The 23908-nt window shown below is 38.2% G+C and overlaps 1 protein-coding gene across 2 annotated transcripts in view; it reads right to left on the bottom strand.

Annotated features, from left to right (window-relative positions):
• Nucleotides 1-18405, bottom strand: part of tmeff2a (transmembrane protein with EGF-like and two follistatin-like domains 2a) — a 71156-nt gene extending 52751 nt beyond the window's left edge. The window contains exons 1-2 of one of the 2 annotated variants that reach the window (XM_059499972.1): nucleotides 17259-18405; nucleotides 9341-9450 (exon numbers count right to left, since the gene is read on the bottom strand). In XM_059499972.1, coding sequence (XP_059355955.1) covers nucleotides 9341-9450; nucleotides 17259-17442 — 294 coding nt within the window. In that variant the 5' untranslated portion in view covers nucleotides 17443-18405. The remainder of the gene's footprint in view (nucleotides 1-9340; nucleotides 9451-17258) is intronic. The other variant, XM_059499971.1, reaches the window with a different exon arrangement.
• Nucleotides 18406-23908: the final 5503 nt, after the last annotated feature.

The raw sequence follows: 23908 nt of genomic DNA, 5'->3' as shown, positions 1-23908 counted from the left end.
GATCTCCCTTATGAGCAAACAGGAAAAAGCACAGCTGGTTTGTATGGCCACACCAAACCTTGTAATTAAGTGAATTTATCATTTGTGTTTATTGTACACCGTGAGGGAGTGAAACTCCAAATGTAAGGATATCTGCTAGGAAGTGTGAAATCTGAGTGTCTTATTTAAAACAGTGGAGTATCTTGAGTGCAGAAACAAAACTCCCATATGGTCCAGCATACTGAGAAGTGCTAAAGGAGTCTTGAGCCGATGGAATAAGAAAAGCAAATGTGTGTACTTGTCTACTTCCCAGTGGGTACACAACAGCTTGAGATGAAACAGGCATAGCGAGTTAATTATGCATCGTGGAACATGATATAACCCATTTGATTCATTAGGCATTATGTAGCATTTCTTTTCACCCTTGGGCACATTATGAGGGCTGAAACAGCATGACTCGAGAAACACGAGAGGCCAGAACGATGCTCAGAGTGCACGGTGAGTGAGTGGCTGTGACTGCAAACAGACTTCGCGTGCACACGCTCGCACAGCTCAATCTGACATGTACAGAGACAGTCACAGACAAGAAGTCTGCCGGCCTGTTTTTTCTCTTCCATTAAGATAACGTAAAGCCTATCGGCTGTGTATCAGTAACATCAGCTGATCCTTATCAGGAGAACAAACCTGTCAAAGATGGAGTCGAAGCCCCGAGGAGTGGAGAAACAAGTCAGGACATCCTCTGTTCGAATTCCAATGACATCCTTGGTACTGCAACCACCGTTTCCTTGGAAAACACAAAGCTGCCCATAACTTGAAATCGAAAAATCTCATGTCACGAGTGGCACTTCCACTAAAAAGACTTAATGTTCCAGGCACTTGGAACACCTGTGGTTCGTGACAAAAGACAGAGATAGCGTCTTTGAGTGGCCCTGTCAGCTGGCCCTGCGGAGTGAAGGATGTCTGGCACAGCATTTGTGACAGAGTAAAAGCTCCAGGGAACGACGACGGAAAACTGGGCCTTTCTGTCAGATCGTTAGTTCTGTACCAAAGGGATGAGTTGACCTTAAACCAGTGGAGAAATGTGAATGGGATAGTCTCACACAAGGACACAAGGGTGTGAGTTCATTCACATGCGATTTGTGCTCTCATCATTTCAAAATAGTGCTTGCTTCAGTTGATAGACTGGAGAAATGCATCATGGGGTTAGGTTTGTGACAGCACACACACACACACACACACACACACACACACACACACACACACACACACACACACACACACACACACACACACACACACACACACACACACACACACACACAATTCTGGTTACAATGGAAGTGATCAATATGGATTATATGTTGGCCAATGCCAATGCATATTTCAAGAGCAAGGTGGTGGATGGCACATCGCATTATTCATTATAGAGACAAAAAGCAGCATCAACCTAAAACTTAAAAAACATCCTGGCTGATCAATCTGAAGACTGTTGATGTTGCCAACCCAGCCCTAGAGTCCAAAGAGCCGACAGCTTTTCACCTGTTGTTGCTTGTTCACATTGACACCTTGGGGAAGTCATGGCCTAATGGTTAGAGAGCCAGACTCATAACTGCACGGATTGTCGGTGGGGGTAGTGCATGTACAGTGCTCTCTCCACCTTCAATACCACGACTGAGGTGCCCTTGAAAAAGGCACTGAACCCCCAACTACTCCCCAGGTGCCACAGCAAAAAATAAAAATAAAAATGGCTGCCCCCTGCTCTGGGTGTGTGTCACTGCTGTGTGTGTGCACTTTGGATGGGATAAATTCCGAGTATGGGTCACCACTTGGCCATGTCATGTCACTTTTTCACATGAGTGTGCAAAATGACCATTATAGAAACACTAACTACAGTAAACTTGACTGTTTTGTCAGTGATTTTGGCCCTTCTATCTTTTTTTTGGTTGCTGAAATTTGTTCCATCACTACTTCTTCATTTACTATTTAAATTCTTTGTTTAAAAAAAAAAAAAAAAAAAAAAAATATATATATATATATATTTATATATATATATATATATAAAGATAAATAATTTATTAGGCGGGGCTGTTAAAGAAAGAAAGTGAACTAATGAAGATGGCTCGGCTCTAAGCATTCTTATCGTTGTCAAAATAAAAGCACTTTTCCACAAGCTTAGGAGTAAAACTAATTGGTTGATGTTAATTAAACAACATCAAATAACATATAAAGTTGAATTATTATATGTATTATTTATGTAAATGCTTTTAAGCTTGACATTTCTGCTTTTAAATCCTCTAAAAACAGGCGCCATTAACTTTCATTGTAAGCGTTGACACATCGCTGTTGAATGAGCTTAACTTGTACTGAACCTGCGATACTCATTTAACTACAGTCTCATCTGGAAAAGTAAGAGAGTAACTGCGTTTTAGTGCATTTGGATTCAACACTTTCTTTCCTAAGAAGCACATTATCTGTGACAGCTCTCAGGGAGGGTGGCCAATAGGGTCATGGGGGGAAAATAATAGAAATAGATCAGACACGATATCCCGGAGAGGCACAAACAAGAAGAAGAAAAAAAAAAAAGAATCTGGTGCATGTCTCACCAGATGATGTATTTTTTGCGCCCCCTCACACAGAGATGTGCCTGCCATTGTGTGACTGAGTGACATTCCCCATTCCCAGGATGCCTGTGTACGTGCCGTTTGTCTCTGATGAGGGTGGGGGGAGGCTAGTGGGGAGGGTGGAAAGGCTCCTGCCTCCCTCCTTAACCGCTTGGCAGTCTGCTCTTGATTAGAGCGACGCTCTTCCCAGCGAGGAGCTCCCGGGCCCTGTCAGGGGAGACGGCTCTTCGGTAATAGCGTCTGACAGGCTGAGGGGAGCCGCGCGGGGACTGATACAGATGCTGCTGTCCTGAGTGGCATCAGGCTCAAGCCAACATCACCTACTTCGGTAAAATCCCCACACCACCGACTCACCAGCTGCCAACCCGTCAATCGGTCTCATGTCTAGCACATGCCAGCCGAGGGTCTGTGTGTGTACATGGATGTATGACACTTTCTGCATCTAACATAGCCAGGAGGAAAAAACAGGTGGTGCCGGTACGACTGCATTTTCAATCCCACCAGACTGACTTTTAACAGGAAACTGGACCTAATTCCACCCTGAAATAACTTCCTTCCTAATTTTAATTGCTTCATTTTTGATATATTGGTGGAAGTTATCTCCTGTGGCAGCTCATGGAGAGAAGCTATTAGGGGTGATAGACGTGAAATAAAGAGAGCAAAAGAAAAATGAACCCTATTTTTTTTTTATAGGCTGAATGTATGGGCGGCCATGAAAAGCTGGTCAGAGACTTCTGTGTCATCCAAAATGATTCAAATGCACTTCTCCTTTAAAAGTCATTTAAAGCAAAAGGGTGTAATTTCTACATCACTAGTGGCAGACGCAATTGCAGAAATAATGATTTTTAAACAGGTTCCAAACACACAAAGAAATTATGCACTTTTTAAACACATTTCTAAAAGGACTCTGAATTCTGACTGGGAGAACCACAAAAATATAAAACAGCCAACAAATCCATATAACTGTGACCACACATAAGCTGAATTCTAAATTAATTCTATTATTATTGCTTTATTGTATGATTTATAAAAGAAATGTTTTTTCTTTTTTTTCTTGCTAAAATATACCTCATTACTAAAAATAGACAATTGAGAAAAATATCATTTGGTTATTTTTAAGTTTGTTCCTTGGTGGAGCATTTAATTAATTTAATTTAATTTTATAATAAAATCAAAAATGTTTACTGAACAATTTTATTATACCATTATATTATACCATATTATCAACATTAAGGTAGCAGCCTTTAATACTAACCTGAGAGAATCGAATAGAATTGCTACTTCAGTGACAAAAAATGGATTAAAAAGCAAGAAAAAATTTCACAAGAGCATGTGTGATCCATGCGTGTGATCCAGATGGTGTACCATGGATGACAGTTTTTAAAAGAAATATGAAGTTGAGTGACCAAGAAAAAGCTTTTTATTACTTTATTCCAAGTCTTCCCTTGAATATTAATCTTTTTATTACCATCTATTGTGTACTGTGTGCTTGCAAATTGAAATAAATTGTGTTGTTATCGGGTCTTAGGTACTCTGAATTTGCAAAGCAGACTGTTGCTTATTCCTCAACACAAACATGAGGATACACTCAAAACTGCATTTGCAGGCACTCCAAGAACATTTTAGTATTGCACCTGTACAACATGATTCATTGTCGTAGTCTTATAGGACTCTCTAATGGCACCAGGGAATAAAGCCCCACTTTTAATCTGTCTCCAGCAATGGTGAAATCATGTGACTGGAGGATAAAAGGATCACAAATGCATGGAAATATATGCAAAGAGATCTTGCTGAAAATGGCTCTTATGATAGGCAGCCGAAGGCCCAGAGGGAAGGCGTCCACCTTCTGCCACTGTCTGCGCGCCCTGTGAGTTCATTCCCAGAGTTCAAGCTAAAAGAGAACTGAAGGAGATGCTGCTTTTTTTACTTGAATGCAGCACCTTGGCTAGAACTCAAACGTCAGCCAGGCCACATCCATCTTAAAATGGCAACACCTCAGTCATCTGAGAATGGTCAGAGGGATGCTGTATTAACCAGAATCGGAGTGTGTGAGAGACGAGTCAAGCAGAGAGAAGAAATAACTTGATCAGTCAAGTTAAACTGAATCAAGACCACACATCAACAGTCAAGGGACAATGCCACAAACTAGCTTGCAATCAAGGCAAAAACTAAAAGCCCAGGCAGTCTGTGGCTAAGCAATAACCCCCCATTAGAATGAATCAAGCGGGTAAGCAATGAAAGTGCACATGAATGACTGAGCATCAGAGCTTTGGGACAGAGGTGTCATAACACAGTGAGTCATCAGCACAAGCATGACTGAATATGCAGAATCACAAGAACACGATCCGTTATGACATGATGGTACATGTCCAGATGAGGACAATTGAAGATTCGCTAGAAAGAGGGCAGAATCAGGGGACAGGGCAGATGCACATTCTGTTTGCTGTATTTTCAGATATATCAACTGAACAACAGCAGGATTTTTGGAAGTATATCTATAAAATAGATCCCCATGTCATCTAACTTTCTTTCTTTTGTGAAACATATAAAAATACATTATACTGGGAGTTTTGTTTTTTCCATACAACGAATGTCAATAGGGTCCAATGTGTTTTTTTTTCTTCGTCAGTTGACACTTTCAAAATCATTTGAGACATATTTCAAAATATAAAGTCATCCAGGTTTGAAACAACATGAGGGTGAGTAAATTATGACAATGGTCTTCTTTGGGTGAACAAACAGTTTACTGATCTAGGATTTGCCAAAACGTGTTTGAGAGACAGAAAGTTCAAAGTTTGGTTGCTTAGCATGACCCTCTAAGCTCCTGCTGGTGGAAAATGTAATTACACCGTTCTGGCAGCAAACGTGAATCTTGCCTTGTGTTTGCACAATAAAAAAAAATAATAAAAATTGACTTCCTATGAGCAAAGACAAAATATTTGACATCTCATACTTCCAGTGAGTCATGAGCAATGAAAAAAAAGATTAACTGACTACATTTACTACACTTACTATTACATTTTTTATAAGGTAAGTGGTTGAAATTAATTTTTTTTAGCTACATTTAAATACATTTCAACATGCTTTTTTTTTTTTTTATTATTTTTTTTTTTTAAATGTAGCTAAAATAAATTGTTTGCAACCCCTTACCTTAAAAAAAAAGTATCATTTTTTTCAGTGTGCAAGATGAGAAAGTGGCACTGAAGTCAGGGGAAATGCTTACAGAAAGTTTTCTCCAGGTATTATAGAAGACCCTAAAAGTCAAAACACTTGAACCAACTGATGACTGTATGCTTATGATTGAGTCTGTAACAGTTTGGATGGGACCTTGATGGAGCAGATGGGGCTTCACCTCACAATCTGACTCCAAGTGATGTCCATCAGTTGACAGCGGCCATTTCTGGTGCATTTTAGCTTCATTTTTTAATAGTGTAAGGAAATTGTAAGGACGTACATTGTCCATCTTTTTTTAGAGTCTTTATCCTGAACACAACACAAAATCACTCAGATGATTAAAACTGACCTGTCACCCTGTTCCAGAACTCCTGCTGTTGTGTCAGAGACATGCATCTTTAGTAATCGTATCCATTATAAGGTCTGATGGAGAAGCCTTACTTCATCACATCAAACTTTTTTTTTGGAAAACCATTTACGGGATTCATGTTGTGTCCCCAGGTTTCAAAGTTAACTTGTTCAGTGGTCCAAATACATACTGTAAATTGCATTATATAAACTGAGAGCCATACTGCATACTTCCCAGCAGGTAAAAATCACATAAAAAAAAGCTAAATTGATTTTGGGGTTAACCAACCTCTCACAATGCAATAAGGTACTAAAGAAAGTTTTTGCAAGTATTACAAGTAAATGAAATTACTTTCATTTCTGCGTTGCTCTCAATTTCTGCTTTCCACTGGCCACAGGGATACTTTGGTGCATTTGATTAATAATTCTTGGCTTGATTAAATTTTACATTTCACAATTCTTTTTTGAACTTCATCATGCTTATTCATAAATTCATGGATCATAAAAACAGAAAACATAAAATAAACAAATCAGTAAAAGCAGAGCTGCATCTGCCATGAATAAACAGAATAATAACTACAAATTTACCATGTTTCAAGATTTCAATCAAAACAGATCAAATACCACATACAGCACTTGAAACACTGCTGTTCAAAAGTTCAGGGTCTATACTTAAAATAATACTAAAACTAATTCTATTTTGCAAGGACGCATCAAACTGTTTAAAAGTGACAGTAAAGTGGTTTACATTATTACAAAAAATGTATTTCAAATGAATGCTGTTTCAAAGTTTCCACAAAATAATAGGGTAAAAAACAAAACAAAAAACAAATAAATAAATACATAAAGTGGTACAACGGTTTTCAATATTAATAATAATAAATGATTCTTGAGCACCAATTCAGCATATTAAAATGATTTCCGAAGGCTCATGTGACACTGAAGACTGATGAAAACAGGATTAAAAATAAATAAATAAATACAACAAGATAGCAATCAGTTGTATTAATATTTCAAAATATTACTGCTTTGTTGTATTTTTGATCAAGTAATTGCAGGCTTGATGAGCATCTACTTTTAACACACACATACATCAAAAAACAAACAAAACAAAAAACTTACAGACCTCAATCTTTTGATTGTTGTGCAATATATATACAATTCCTATTTTGTTAAACCATTTTAATAGAGAAATTATTACTATACACACAAAGCCAAACAGCTTCCCTTTGGCCGTCTCCGTTAGTGAATTCTAATTCAGCGTGGTATGATGAAACAGACTTATAAGTGTAAAAGTGGTCCTTCTCCACTCCTCTGAGTGGCACATAAAGAAGACACACTTAAAAGTGATATAATGTTCAGACCCCCGCGACCTTGTTTTTGTGAGCCATGTAGAAAGTAGTAAAATTCAATCAAACATCCAGATATAATGATTACTTAAAAAACCATTAAAGGACCAATCTTAAATAAACAGCACAGTATGAGTGATGTGGCAGGCGCCTCTGAGAGCTGGTGTGAGGTGAATAAACAACACTAAATGAACATCAGGGGCTGAATGACCTCTATTCATCTGCATTCAAGCCTTCTTCCTCTTTTCAGCAACACTACCTCCCTGACTGTAGACTTCCCTGTGCTTCATACCCATCACAAGCCTCTCGACGATCCTTCTTTGATGAATTATTTCACTTAATGGAATAAAGACATTGACCATTATTAGGTTTAAGCTAGCTGACGCCAGAGTTTCACTTGCACACATGTGGCACACAGTCCAGCATGCCTAAATCAAGCCGATCCTATTCTCGCCCATGGCATTAGTGCCTCACTTGAAAACAAATTAAAACAATGTGACCCAGTGAGGCCGGACACAGAATGGGGTTTGTCTTAAAAAACACAGCACCATCATGAGTCTGAGTCCTATTTGCACAAAAAATAAATAAATAAATAAATAAATAAAGGACGAGGGGAGGGGGACAAACAGGTAATGCTATTTATCTCACCAAAGAAACTAATGTGCCTTCGCAAGCTGGGATAAAAATAACAGACTCATTGAGTGCCTATGTGCTCAGTGCCTTGGAGGGACTCTAATGCATTTTCATTTAGACCAAACTCAGATGTTATTAGGACCGACTCTCTCCGGCTTCATTTCACTCTGATCTCAAGGCCAAAGCAGACAAAGTGGGCCACTTTCTAGTAGTCTTCTTAAAAATCGTTTAGACTGAAAACAGCGAAAGGCAAATATACTCAAGAATACTTGAAATTACTGTTATCATGGCATCAAAGTCTTGCGTCTACTAGATTTTATACTATTTTTTTTTTATACCTCCTAAAGGCCATTGGTTTTAAAATTGTAAAAACAACTGTGAAAAGATTTGAACAACATTTTGATTTGAATTAAATTGTACAATTATATCCAGTAGCTGGTTGTAATCAAGGGTTTGGGTTTTGGCAAGCATTGCCGCTGCTCAATGGATGAAACATAGCATCAGTGCTTGATTATTTAGAAAATATTCCAAATTACATTCAACACATATTCAAAACATTCTAAACACCTTGAATTAATTGGTGAAGGTTGATCAAAAGCTGTTTACCCTTTATAGGACTGTGCAGTATGATTGTGCAGTTTATACTACAAACAGCGTATGAATGCTATGAATGGCAACCGACTGCAACAATTTTGTAGATTCATCTTTAGTATGATGTTCTTTATTTGACATCCTTATTGCTTAGCCACACAATGGTACAGTATACACATAATCATGTTAATTTGTTTAATTTAAAATGTATGGGGGCATGTATTTAAAAACAACAACAACAAAAACAATAAATTATGATTACGGACAAATCACTCATAACAAACACTGCCACACACGTTACGAAAATGAAAAATGTTGAATTTTGATTTCATGGTGACTGAGACTGCTTTACATTATTTTGAATGAGGACAACAGAGAAATATGGGAGTCCCAAAGAAATCATAAAAGGTTCTGCTTTGTGTCTCATCCAGTCAGAACATTATACATTTATTAGTTTTATATTTTTGTTTCTACTTATGTAAAGTGAAATTTTGTTGCAATGAAAGATTACAAAAAGCCTCATATTTTGGTCTGCATCCATGTCCCAAATATAAATACATTAATTAAAAAGTTATTTTATTTCTGTATTTAACTATTTAATTTACAGTATTGATGTAACCTGTAACCTGAATTAGCGATTCTTACCTTGAAGTTGCATATACATGTTATTATGTCCCCAATTCTGAGACACTCGCCATCAAACTTGCAAGTGTTGGTGTCACAAAGGAAGAGATCTGTGTCCCGGTCATCATCCCCTGCAACAAAATGAAGAGCAAAAAACACCATGAATATTTGCATAAACACAGCAGTGTCAAGACACTACCAGCACAAGCAGGATAATGTTTTTTCAAACACTTCTGATAAAAATAAGTCAGCAGAACTAACGGTACGAACACGTCATCCAGCAGGCAGGCTGGCAGGGCTTCTGAAGGGTTTATCAAGTGTTTATGAGCACCTCCATTCGCCAAGACCATATTTTACTCTTGAGACATTTTCTTATCTGGAATAAAACAAGTGCTCATGGAGGAATAATGATTCAGCACATGGTGAACTTCTTGGAATCACCGCATGAGAACCTTATTCAGCTTTTATAATAAGCTGAGTACATGCTCTGCAAAATATTCTTATTTTGCTGAGGAGCCGGACAGACTCTAAAAAATTGCACTTCATCAAAAATCAAGAGCTCACAGACACAGTTTAAGTCCACAAGGATTCCTTAAGATGATTACAATTAAGATGAGTTGTTTCAAAAACAGGCCACTGCTGAGTCAAAACCTCATTTTACTATTCAGCGTAAAGCTGACTGCTGTTCATTTAACAATTAAGCTCCCCAAGTAATGAGTTTAACCATTAGGCACTACATCATTCAGCCCTTATCTGATACCTTTTATAATTATGCAAGAAATAAACATCTCTATCATTTGCTTAGTATTAAAAAGCTACACAAACATTAAGCAAAGAATAATATCTCATGATACATTCCACATTACCAGCATATATTTCGATTCAAAGTGCCATATATCATCATAATAAGACTATACAACACAAAACAGTGGGTCCGCTCATGTGCCCTGGGATTTTTGCTGTCAAAGCAAATAAGCTTCTTGCAAGTGCTACACAGTATTTTTACCCTGTGTTATCCGGTGAGGCCCGGAAGCTAGAAAGAACCAGAACATTGCTCATTGTAACGACAACACCAGAGGACATGCAGCTACTTTAGGCCCCTGCTAAAGGGCCACATACAGCTTGGAAATATGTCTTACATAAGCTTGTGGCTTATTTGCGTTTCAGCTAAAAAAAAATTATCAATGCACCTCCAATGCTATAAGGGGCCAAAAAGAATAGTAGTCTTGTGAGACAGTTGCAATATTCACATTATGTGCCTCAGACTCAGTTCTGGAGACCTAGAGAAATTATGCCACCTCTTGGTATGAGCATAAATCCCTATACTTAGTAGCTATTCACGCTTTGCAGCAGGGAAATTTAATTAACATTCATCTTGTTCACAATCTGTTCTTAAGGAGCTGTGATAAACTGACATTCAATCAATTCAGCCTACTGAAGCAACAAATACCGGTCAGAGAATTTGCCAAAGCTAATTAGTCAAAACCATTGTCAATCCCTTGGCTTACTGATAAAATAAGAATTAATGCCTTAATTTGAATCTAATGTTTCTTACACAAAATTTTTTTCCTTAAATTCATTCCTCACATTTTTGAGGCAGCATCAGTAGAAGTCCTAGATAACTTTGTGCCTTAAAAGCATAGTTCACCAAAAAAAGCAAAAAAAAAAAAATATATATGTACACTTTCTTATGCAGAACACACACACACACACACACACACACACACACACACACACACACACACACACAAACACACACGATTGTTTTTGTGAAAAGTGGGGACATCACATAGGCATAATGGTTTTTATACTGTACAAACTGTATATTCTATCGCCCTTCACCAACACTACACATAACCCTAACCCTCACAGGAAACTTTGTGCATTTTTACTTTCTCAAAAAAAAAAAACCTCATTCTGTATGGTTTATAAGCGTTTTGAAAAATGGGGACATGGCTTAAGTCCTCATAAGTCACCCTCTCCTTGTAATACCTGTGTCATACCCATGTTATTATACAGAGTTGTGTCCTGATATGTCACAAAAACAAGAGCACACACACACACACACACACACACAAAAGATATTCTGAATAATTTTTTTGTCCAAACATCATTGTACCACCACTGACTTTCACTTTATAGACTAAAAAGACTTAGTGTTTAAGAGTTAGTGTTTGAGAGAAAAAATATATATTTTACTAACATCAGTCATACAACTTTATTATCAAACATACAAATAATTGTTCTGTAAGTTGCATTTAAGATCCACTTGGCTCACAAATCTAATGTGGCACATTGCTCTTTGGTTTGAGTGGGCATTATGCATCTGCTTGCATTATTGATACAAGCACTCCCTCTGCGAAGGCATACAGATGCAAAGCATTTTGTCACACCTCTACTGCTTGGCTGCCTTTCCATAACTGTGTCATAATACAGTTTGACCTTGCAACGCAGGTAGAGACATTTGAGTGCATGTCTGAAACATGCAGTATTCAACAAGGCACCTGGCAACAGGAGCAGGAGGGGGAATTGGTGTTATGGATCGGAGAGGAACATGGAGATCTGAGTCACAAGAGCTTTTCTCTCACCAGACACAAAATCCTTCTATTCAGACTAATTAATCTGAAGCAGTGGCATCCTGTAGCGACACTGAAAAAACACATTCCATTAAAAAAACAACACATGAGGTGCCACTGTTTCAGAAACTGCATAAGAAACACACCAGATGACCTTGAAAAGATATTCTAACACACACACACACACACACACACACACACACACACACACACACACACACACACACACACACACACACACACACACACACACACACACATAAAACAATGCATTAAGAATGATTCAACAGTCAGGACCAGTGTTTACCAACCTCTCGTCTTCTGAACTTTCACAGCCACACAAATAAATTTTGATTACCCTTTTATCAACAACAAATCAGAACTTTGCATTTTATATTATTTATTATTACACAATACTGGTTTCACACCAAATAAGGAGTCAGTGATTTCTGTCTATACAATTTAAGTCAGTGGGGTTCAGAATTGTTATGGACCCCACTGACATTCTTAAAAATATATTTTATGTTCCACAGAAGACATAGTCATAGCAGGAACAATGTTTTCTTTCCTTTTTTTATTTTATTTTAAGTGGTGGTGAACTATCCTATCATATAACCCTTAAGAAGATTCTTATGTAGCCCCTGAGGTCCATGTTCTCCTGGTCTGGACCATCAAAAAGTTCAAAGCCATATAAGGTTAGGACAGGAAAGTGAAAACAGAGACTGAGGAAAGTTATCAGGTCACGCTTGAGGAAATGAGCTCTGTAAACAGGCAGTGGCATCCTTGCAATTTTATTACTGTAATTAGTTCATCAAGGACACTGAAAGGCCTCTAAAAGCTTAACCAGATTTTAAACTTAACCAAGACATCAGCCAGATAATTTGTTTAAATGTAAATACGCTTTTGGAAGTCTGTTAAAAATGCTTTTTTTGAGCAGGTGTGAGTTACCATGAGCGGAAAGGAATTTTGTTCTGCTCTCTTTAAAGTCTTTCTGGCAGGACAATCTTTCAGTAGCTGTCTACACGGAGAGATAAGATCTGTTTTCCTTTTCTTTGTGAAGAAAGCGCTGTATGTGTATGGACAACAAGAGAGTAAAAAAAAAAAAACATCCTGAAAATTTCAATAAAAATTCCTCAAAGTCATTCCTTGAAGTCACAAAGCAATGATTAGCAGCCAAACAGGAAATTACATCTTTCATCCTAAGATGCTCTACTATCTGACGGACCACAAAAACAAGTTAAAGCAACTCTTCCTGAATCCAAAATAGACTTTATCTAAGTATGTAAAACAGTTTGGTTTAAACACAGGATTCTTATGAACTTCAATGTATGTGTATATGAAAATGTGACATGCAAACAGTCTGCATGACACACGGCCGTAAATAAGATAACAGTTGATGCATGACTATCCACAACAATGGTTTGCAGAGTTGGTTCTTTTGGAGCTGTCACTAGCAAGGCAAACACTATATTTAACCTCCCAGCAAACAGTGTTATACTGATATTAGAACATTCTGGAACACATTACATTTAGAACAAGAGTATTTATGCCACTAACATTACAAAAAAAAAAAAACAATTCAAAATAATATTTTCAAGTAGTTTCAATGGCAATGGTCACAAAAACAGACAGTCCTTCTCCAACTCACGCCATTGTTTTCAAAAATAGTTGTCTCTGAACGATGATGCTCTATAGGCAAAACTCTTTTAATAAACAGACAAGTTTTCTTTAAAGTTGCCATAAAATGAAAATTTACATCATTTTGTAAATGCATGTTATGGATTTTTTTTTTTAGGGAATTTTTTTTTTTAATTATTATATTAATATGCTGGATAACATACTACTAGTCAAGTCACCTTTATTTATAATTAATTTAATTAATTTAATATAATGTACCTCACAATGTTTAATAAAAACATCAATCCAATCTTCCAGTGAAATCTGTTCTCTCTGGTGATGTACATACGGTTTCTCCAATCATTTAGGCTGATTAAACTCTTCTACAGAATCCAGTCATCAACTGATGATGGGTAGAACCAAGTCCCACACTTAATTTTTTTTTCCTTTTTATAATTAGTTGCATACAGATGTAAGGTACAATCTGGAAGAAAAACTCAGTTGCTATTTCTGTTTTATTGACACTTTAAGACATTCTATATAACATATTTGCATAGTGCCTCATAAGTAGGGATTCCCACCAAGTCCGTTTAAGATTCTAAAGCAACAAATTCTATTAAAAAAACCTTCATAATCAGTATAACCTTGGTAACAGCATTTGAATGGGTATTTGGAGCACCATAATTTGTCCTATGACTTGGCCACTTTTGCATAATAGCTATTTAGTAGCTAATGGAAGGCAATTTAAAACAAATAGGTTGTGAGTTATGGCTGTAACTTTACAGTGACAAGTTGAAGGACAGATTTAGTAGAGAGAATGTGTTGCAGAACTTCGTAACTTACAAATACACATGAAGAACAAAAGACTGTACTAATTAAAAATTCCACCTCCAATATCATAATTAGCCAACAACATCCACTTCATCAGTAACAGAGCTCTAACAGTCCTAATTAAGGGTGTTGCCAGTGCTACCTCCAGCTGCTTGTTTCTTCATTCTGCAGTGAAATAGGAAACTTTGTTTGGCTCACACACCTGGTATTGCAGGTCTCCTCGCTCTCCTCAAGAGTGTCGTAATTTTATCAAAACAAATGAGAAGTGTGAGCCAAAGTTAAGTCTCACAATGTGCCAAACGGGAGAGTATCGGGGGAGATGCAGATTGTTATTTCTGCCTTCACAGCGAGATGATTAATTGAGAGAAGCAAGCCGCTAGAGACAAATATTCTAAAGGTGAAGTGTAGACAGCTCCACACATCGGACCAGTTGTCTGGCCATTAAAGAGCTGGATTTCAAACCTCAGGGCATTGTTATCAGTTGAAAATGTTTTTGGCTTTTGTTTGAGGTGAATCTGTTCAGAATTTTCTGCTCTTTAGAGATAGAGAAGTAGAAGAAAAATTATGGATACTTGTAACTAATATGAAACAACTCTAACAAACATCTAACAGACAGCATTTACTCATCCTCATGTTGTTCCAAACCAGTATAACTTTCTTTTGTGAAACACTAAAAAAGAGCTTTTCAAGAACGGCATGGTTTAAAAACAACATTGAAAAATAATAAATAATAATTATTATGTGTTCCACAGAAAAAAAAGAAAAGAAAAGAAAAAAAAACAGTGGCTACATCAATTTTGTTTTTATTTTATGAAGAGTTGATGCAGAATTTTGATCATGAACAGAAAAGATACTTCAGTAATAAGGCATGCAATTTGCAAAAGTATTCACACTACTTGTATCCACTGACAATGGCCTTAGGTTAGGACTGTTGACTAAACAGCTGGCTTGCATTTGTTTTGCTGGACATTGCTGCTGTGTTCAGCGCATAATTCAGCGCTGGGAATTTAAACTATATTCAGTCAGTTGGAAATTCAGGTTTTATGCCATCACGCTGCAGGTTCCTCTCTTATGTTGTTGTAAATGCACTGCAATGCAATGTCTAAGTATATAGTCATTCTGTTTGCTGTGTGCACTAATTCAACAATAATGTAAAGGGACAGCTAACCTAAAATATATGAAAATCCTGTAAATTTGTTCCAAAACAACACTGGACACAACTGACTTTCAACAGACAAAAACACTTTTTCAAAAAGCTTGACAAATGTGCTGACAACTGTTTGAATAACTGGCACTAAATGCTTTTAAATGGCACCCCTGACAATCAGATCTGCTATTTAAATTTTTTTAAAAAAACAACAACTTTATAATACCAAATACTGGCCATACCTGTTTGAATAGACTATTATCTGTAAACCTGTTTGATTAAGGCAATAAGTGTTAAGGGTTGGTGTTTTTTTTTTTATCTACACTGGTTGTATGACTGCATTTGTAGTCAGGATTTACTAGGAAAATTAATCATATATTATCAACACCTTTTTGTAAACCATGGAAACACTAAAGTGGCCTTCAGGCATGTCTGTGGTGGAGCTTCCCACGTCTCATGCATGCCATTGCGATGAGTTGTATAACCAAAGTGCAAGCAAGAGGCAAGGACAGACGTTTTGGAACGACACCTAATTGCCCACAGTAACCTGCCGCCTGATAGTCAAGCTCCACGGCGGGAAACTGAGCAGAAATACGCGGCGAGCTCCGAGCGTCTCTCGCGCGTCAGGGCGCGCATGATGATTATTTCACGTGCATCCGCAATCATCTGAACGGCGCTCACAGTGAGGGTGAAAGGTCGGCCGCAATCCAAATCAAAACACATTTAATATTCCAGTCGACAACGGTCTGAATGATCCAGATTATTATGCCAGCTTGATGGAATTGTTAGCAAGAAATGCATGGTTTCTAAAAGGATTCTTATACGTGCATTCTTCAAAACTTGACTAAAATATCTCCACTTGTTCACTCGTTGTATAACTTTAGGTAGCCTACGAGAAGAATAAAACTGTCCAATACCAAGGTAAAACTTTGTTGTTGTTGTTATACAAAGTATGCCGTTACAATCAATTGTACATTAATTTAGTGTTATTCTCTATTGAACATAAGTGATAGTGAGGGACCGAATGCTTGTCTCCCCCCCCCCTCCAAAAAAGCATATTCTTCCAAAGCCTACATGAAAATAAAGAATTCTGAGTAAAAGTTAACCTCCTTATAATATAGAATGACGACAAGTGCCGCTTTTCTGGCCACTTAATTTCATATTTGATAGGCTAATCTGCCTGTTTGGGGGTAATCAAGGTTTTTAATGCAGAAGCATTCGTTTTTCCTTTGAACGCACTGAACTTGAAAAACAGGTCAATTAATGTAGGAAATGTGGTATCAGCGACTGTAGACTAATCATGGTTTGATCCGTGCGCACAAGAACCAGCAATTTAAACCGCAGGCAAAACAATATCTAAAAAAAGTTTTAAAAAAGTCGACAATTTATTGACTATAGCGGTGAATAATAACGATTATAGATCGACTGGGTTACACGCTACACTGATTTGAGGCGAGTAGCCTATAATTGTGGGGGAGAAAACTATTCATTCTTGTTCCAATGAAAATAGCATAATAGGAAGAACGGGAAATTAATAATATTATTTATAAGGTAACACACCAAACAGCTCGTTCTGGTCGTCAGTAAACTAACTGAAACAGGTCTTCAGCATCTGTTTAGCAGCAGTGAACTGCATAAGCTTGCTCCACCATACATTAGGAATAATTTAGGTCAATAACTTATGCTACTTGTATGATAAACAACCGTCTTCCGTTGCCAAGGGAACGTCAAACCGTATTCCCTTCAACGGACTTCTTGAACATCTTACCCGAGCAATTCCATCCAGTCGGAGTCTGACAGTCGCTGAGAGAGGACGGGAAAGCGCCAAGTTGTTGCACCGGGAAAGTGGCGAGAAAGGACAAGACTGCAATCCATACCCAGTGTCCCACTATCCGGCTCCACTGGTGCGGACTTCGGGGCTCGTGTAGGGCCGCCGCCACCGTGACACCCATTTCAGTTCCCCCGACGCTGCTCGCAGACGCACAACGACAGCCCTGGTCCTAATGTTGTCAACTTTGCCAATGCGCTTAGAAGCCAAGGGAGGGACATTTTCCGACGGACGGAGTGTGCCCCATGAAGCAGCTGTTTCTGAATGACCGGAGCGAGGATCCGCCCGAAGCGAGAGGGTACAGATATGAATGAGAGAGGTCTGGGTGCGATGACAGGGGAGGGATGGGATCGGGAGGGAAGTGGGTTAGCGAGATGTTCAAAAAGCAAGGCAAGAATAAAACGACGCAAGGGCTGTTTTTAAGAAACAGAAGTGGGGCAAAAATTCATATATCCCATTCGAGTGACATGCCGAAGTTACAACATCCACTGAGGTGCGGCTTAGAGAGACTGTCCTTCTCCTTGGTCCTCACTCCGTGCGCTCGCGGAGAGCAGTGAGTTTGTCAGAGTCTCGCGGAGGGACATTCCTCTGTACCTGTGAACCACAATAACGCACTGAACGCGAGTGGCAGGTTTCCAGAGCGTTTCGGATCACGTGTTCTTAAGAAACCGGGAGGGGCGTGACGATCCCGCGATTTGATTGGTCGAGAGGGATGCAGGAGTGTCGGGAGCGAAGAGATGGTCCAGCACAAGCATATATCGACGGCCAGTGCAGACTAGTGTACCCCGTAGTCTTTAACAGAGCTTTGGTTTGCAAACGCGTGGGCGAAGGGCCATGCCGAGAAAGTATTCTCAGTAATTGAGCACTGCTGTTCTGAGCACGATGGCAGCAGAAATCGATCGGAAGCTTGCAGTGTTGTGAAATGATCCCCGTGTCCTAAACAAAAGACTTACAGAATTAGAGGAGAAAACCAAGGGGCCAGGCGGAGTTCACGACTGTCTGCGACGCTCGCGGATGATCTGCGGTGGAAATGGAAATGCAGAGACGCTAATGGATACGGGTCGCGAGATGAGCGAAAGAAATTGCATTTTTAATGACGCAAAATTTCGTCTAAGAAAATCGACGTATCGACGATGCTAAAAAAACTCACATTCTATAGCAAGCAAATGGCATATTATATACGTTAGACTACGTTTTCTCTATCACCTTTTTGTTGTTGTAATTATTACAGTATATGCCTCTTTTGACAGCAATTACAGTCTTGCTGATAGGTCTCCATTAGCTATCAGCTCACTGTTATTTTTCCTAATTGGAGATTGTGAGTGGACAGCCTTTTTCATGTCCACCCCTTAAATCTGTCGATTAGTCTGATGGCTAAAATGCTACATTTTGTCCTTATTGGACCATAAAACCTTCTTCCAGCTGAATTAATAATTATCCACATGGCATCTGGTTAACTGTAGCCAAGATGTCATATGTGTTTTTTAACACTGTCTTTGCCACTTAACAAAACTGTAAGTGGTGAAGTACCTGGACAATAGTTGTTGAATGCAGAGTTTCTCCAAACTCTTGCCTGTAATTCCATCAGATCTCTTGGTGGCTTTCCTCACCAATCTCCTTCTTACTCACTGAGTTTTTAAGGATAATTTACATACCTTCACTGTTACAAACTGTGTAACACAAAAATACAATAAATGTTTCTACAACTCTTTCCTAAAAAGAAAGAAAGTTAAGTTACAAGACAAGTTACAAGACAAAGGAGAACCAGAGGTATCTGTTGATACTTACGTACGTATGTCAAACCTATGGAAGGCAATTTCATGTAAGTCAGAATGTATTTAACATTTTTATTTTTGGGTGAATTCTTCTTTTCCCAGAGCATTTTAAACTCACTGTCCTTTATGAAAATGAATAGCCCCAGTTGTTCACTAATGTAAGTCATTTTGAATCTGTTTGAGTGCAGAACTAATAAATGATGACAACATGCTGACATGCCTCATCTATCAAATTCATGTCAGCAAATAAAAAAAATTAATGAACTCAAATCGTTTTATTTTCTTAGGTATGTTATCATACAGTATGTGTTTCCCAATAAGATGTCTTTAGTTACTTGCATGTTTTCTCTTTAAGCAAAGAGTACATTTGGAAAATAGGTTTGAGACCTGTTGCTTTAACGGTTTAAAGCTGGACTTCTGGGCATGTCCTCAAGAAAAATTACGATATACTCTCCACTGTTCTTTTCTCTCCTACCTGATCATTCCCACATTGCTCCTGGAGTCTGGCTCCATACCAGCTCGGTATTATTACCACGACTCAGAGCTCCTCTGGAGAGCAGCTGGCTCTGGGCTATCACCGAAAGACACTCTTGACAGATAAAACAGCACGCCCTTGCCCTAGGATTTCTGTAGTTTTCTCAATGCAGTATCATGTATCACATGATGGATCTGACCTTGTAATTAAGACTATGGAACATTAATTAATCATTCGTTTTTCAGGAGACATGGAAAGGTTCATGTCCTTTATAGAACCTGTTCAGAAATAGGAAGAAAACTGATAAAAGATATTCAAACCAACTGCAATGTTAAAAAGTGGACTTTTGAATGGCTAAATTGCATTTTTCTGACATTTATTTTATTGGAATTGAGTCCTGACATCTTTATTCCTATCAGAACCATTTGAAATTAACCACCTTAAAAAAGGAATCTTGGAGTCTCCCTCAGCTGCTTTTAGTTATTTGATATAGCAAAAATATTAAGGATCAATGAACCCCAAGAATTCAACATTTTCAGAGGAATATATATGGTAAAATGTGGGTTTAATTAAGCGTATGAACTAGTAATGGTGTCAAAGATAAAATTATAAATTAGGTTTAAAGAAGCTTGCCTTTGTTCTCTCTAGACTCTTTAACCTGGACTTATTTCACAGTGCCATCCTCAGTATATTCTTTTCTTTCCTTCAAGGGCCACTCTTCAGTCCCAGCATTGGTTTCTGCATTACAACAACTGTCCCGATTCCACCCAGTTAGATGGAATGGGGACAGTTTATACATTTTTATAAGTCACCTTTTATAAATCATTTACATCACATCTAATATGTTATCTCTTACCCGGACTGGAAAAATCCCCTGTGGAACATACTTGGAGAGTTGACATGGCAACTAGAGTCTCATGGTTTCATTATATGTAAGTCTTCTCTGGAAGAGTATGGTGTGCAGGGTAATGAGGAAGGCTGCCTGGGGACCGGTGAGAAGGTCACATCTCTGGAGGGAGTGTGTGGTGTTGGAGTCTTCTAGCAGCATGGGATCCGTTAATGATGCAGGAGTTTTAAACGCTCCCTTAAGTTCTATTGGTGCTTTGCTATACCTGCTGAGAAGCTCTTCTCTTTATCTGTGTATGTGAAAAAAATTTGACAAACATATCACATGAATAAATAATGGGTATTGATCTTCTTTGCATGGCATCATTTAAGAATATTCTGAAATAATTCTATAAAAAGTTAAACTCTTGAACTGATAGTTTCATACCCAAGATGCCTGTAGTTTGGTATTATTAATCATTTCCCATTAGACAATTGCTCAGTAAGGAAAATTGTAAATCACTTATTGCATAACAACTGTACCACAGGCATGCAATCAATAATACATATAGACTCTAAATGAATAATGTAGTCATTTGGAGAATTTTATTAATTAATTGATTTGTTTTCACAGTTGAACTGCTGCTTACCCATTGAACATAAAAAAAGACGAATTCCCTCACAATACAGAGTCAACCAGATGTTTTTGTTCTCTGCTGCTGGATACTGCACACAGATTTCATTACAGCTGTGTATTTTCTCAGCAGTAACAAATTGATTGCTATCCTCCTTTTTGGACATCCTAGTGAAATGCTAAGGAAATTATATGGCTTGTTATTTATGAATACACTAATTTTCCTTAACTTTTGAACTGTTCAGTGCAACAAGCAAACCCAACTGTTGCCAAATTATGCTACGACAAATTTCACAGGACTGCCGAATTGTTTGTTTTCAACTCTTATTAGTGATGTAAAAAATATATTAGCTCAAAACAAACATTGAGTTTATAGAAAATTTGTCTTGACCACCAAAAATGATCCCTTTCTGAGAAACCCTTTTTTAAAATATAAAGGCAGCAAGCTATATACATTTTCATGTATAATGACCCATGTGCTATCACCTCACGTCATATGCATGTGGGCTTAAATGTTGTGGTTGAAAACCCTGCAAAACCAATGGCCAACTAAATGTACAGTATTCGACAGTACTGTAACAGCCTGTGGGCCAGATTTACTAACATTTACTTCTTTTGGCATTAAAACAGTACTGTCAGAAATAAATTAACAGGAATTAGCGATAAAATAGGGTGGACACAGTTAGGCTATTTTTGCGCTGACCTAATTGAACATGCATTTGTAGGCATTTCCTTTCAGAGGCAAAATCTATGGGAGGAGAGTCTTAAAAATGAATCACGCCAACGACTGGTATTTGCGACATTATTTAATGCCCAAAAAAGGCATGTCTTAAACTATTTTGCGCCTGTGTTGTAAGTACAGGTACATCTAAAAAAAAAAATTAATATCAATAAAAAAGGTCTTTATTTTTTGTCATTTAATTTTTAAAAAGCTAACTTTTTATTATATTCTAGATTCATTGCACACAAGCTGAAATATTTCAAGTTTTTTTGTTTTAATTCTGAGAGGATTGCTGAGGTGGTGTGGAAGCCCAGGTTTCTTTGACAGTAGCCTTCAGCTCATCTGCATTTTTTGGTCTCTTGTTTCTCATTTTCCTCTTGACAATACCCCATAGATTCTCCATGGGGTTCAGTTCTGGTGAGTTTGCTAGTCAGTCAAGCACACCAACACCATGGTCATTTAACCAACCTTTGGTGCTTTTGGCAGTGTGGGCAGGTGCCAAATCCTGCAGGAAAATGAAATCAGCATCTTCAGACAGCTAGTTAGTAGAAGGAAGCATGAAGTGCTCCAAAATTTCTTGGTAAACGGGTGCACTTTGGTTTGGTTGGAGCAACACCAGCAGATGTTATTGCACCCAAAATCAATCACTGACTGTGGAAACTTAAAGGGACTGTAAGTAGGAATTACTCCCATCTAGTGGTGAAATTGTATTTTGCATTCAAACTAATTTTGCTCTCCAGCGCCTCGCCTTTTCAAATGCGCGTTGCATCTACGGTAGGCGATATGTACTAAAAAGCTTTGACAGGATGTCTTCTAATAGCACTTCGTCGAGTTTTCCTTCAGGTGAACAGGTGTGTTATTTCAAACAAACTGCAACATGACAACTAACAAACGAATGTTACAGTATGAATTACTGACTGTGGAAAACATGAAATATTGTAATTAGTAGTTTCTCTTCTTTATTCGTTATATTTTCTGAATTATGTGCATTGTTAGATATCATCATCAGATGATTCAACAATAGGGAGAGGAAGAGGTAGAGGTAGAGGGAGAGGACAGAGAGGCAGTGGATCAGTGGGATTTAGGCGAGGAGGTGGACGAGGAAGAGGAGGAGAGCGAGAGTCAATACCACGACGACAAAGATGCCCGGCAGCTATGAGAGACGATCTTGATAGAATTGAAAGTTTACAAAGGCAGAGAAGAGAAGCGACCGAGGTTTGTACAATTTATGTCTAGCAATAGCAATGAATTTTCATTGTCTGTACAGTTATATGCACATAGCAAAATATTCACAACTTGAGCTAATGAATTGTTTTTGAAAAAGTAACACTGACTTACCTGTCGAGAAGAAAACAGGCCACTTCAGCGTCTCTTTTGAAATCTTTATCCAGCATTAGCTCTTTCCACCTAGAAAAAGCTTCCCCGACATTAACTCTTGTTTTCTGTAATCTACGGTCACGTTTCCTTTTACGTTCTATTTTTGACTGTTTTGGCGATGATGTTTTCTTCTCCTGTGGCGCGGCATATGCATGGTCCATAATAAGAATGCAATCCAGACTTTTAAACTTGCCGGTGCAGTTTCAAGCGCCTCTCACTGCTCTGCACCTGCGTTTCTGGCTCTGACCGAAAACGCGTTGTGGAAACGCGTTGGCTTAGTACTTTTTGTCCCTCTCTGCTATTATAGTTTTGCAAGATGGCGGAACTACATGGAAGCCTCCGTCGACCTACCCGTCCCATGTATATAAAGATAATAAATTCTTCATTTACGAGGATTAGTTGAAACATTGGCATAGGTATTTGTACACCATTGAGGGCATATTTATGAATAAAAATATTGATTTTAGATAATAAAATACCTAAAAAGTTACTTATTGTCCCTTTAATACTGGACTTCAAGCAACTTGGGCTTCTCCACCCTTCCTCCAGACTCTAGGACCTTAAAGAAATACAAAACTTGCTCTCATCTGAAAAGAGGACTTCGGACCACTGGGCAACAGTCCAGTTCTTCTTCTCCTTAGCCCAGGTAAGATGCCTCTGACATTGTCTGTGGTTCAGGAGTGGCTTAACAAGAGGAATACGACAACTGTAGCCAAATTCCTTGACACGTCTGTGCCTTGACCCCAGCCTCAGTCCATTCCTTGTGAAGTTCACTCAAATTCT

Source organism: Carassius carassius, chromosome 19, assembly GCF_963082965.1.
Source record: "Carassius carassius chromosome 19, fCarCar2.1, whole genome shotgun sequence".
Taxonomy (NCBI): Eukaryota; Metazoa; Chordata; class Actinopteri; order Cypriniformes; family Cyprinidae; genus Carassius; species Carassius carassius.
Note: the sequence above shows the minus strand (reverse complement) of the source record. Positions and strands in the feature narration are given on the sequence as shown.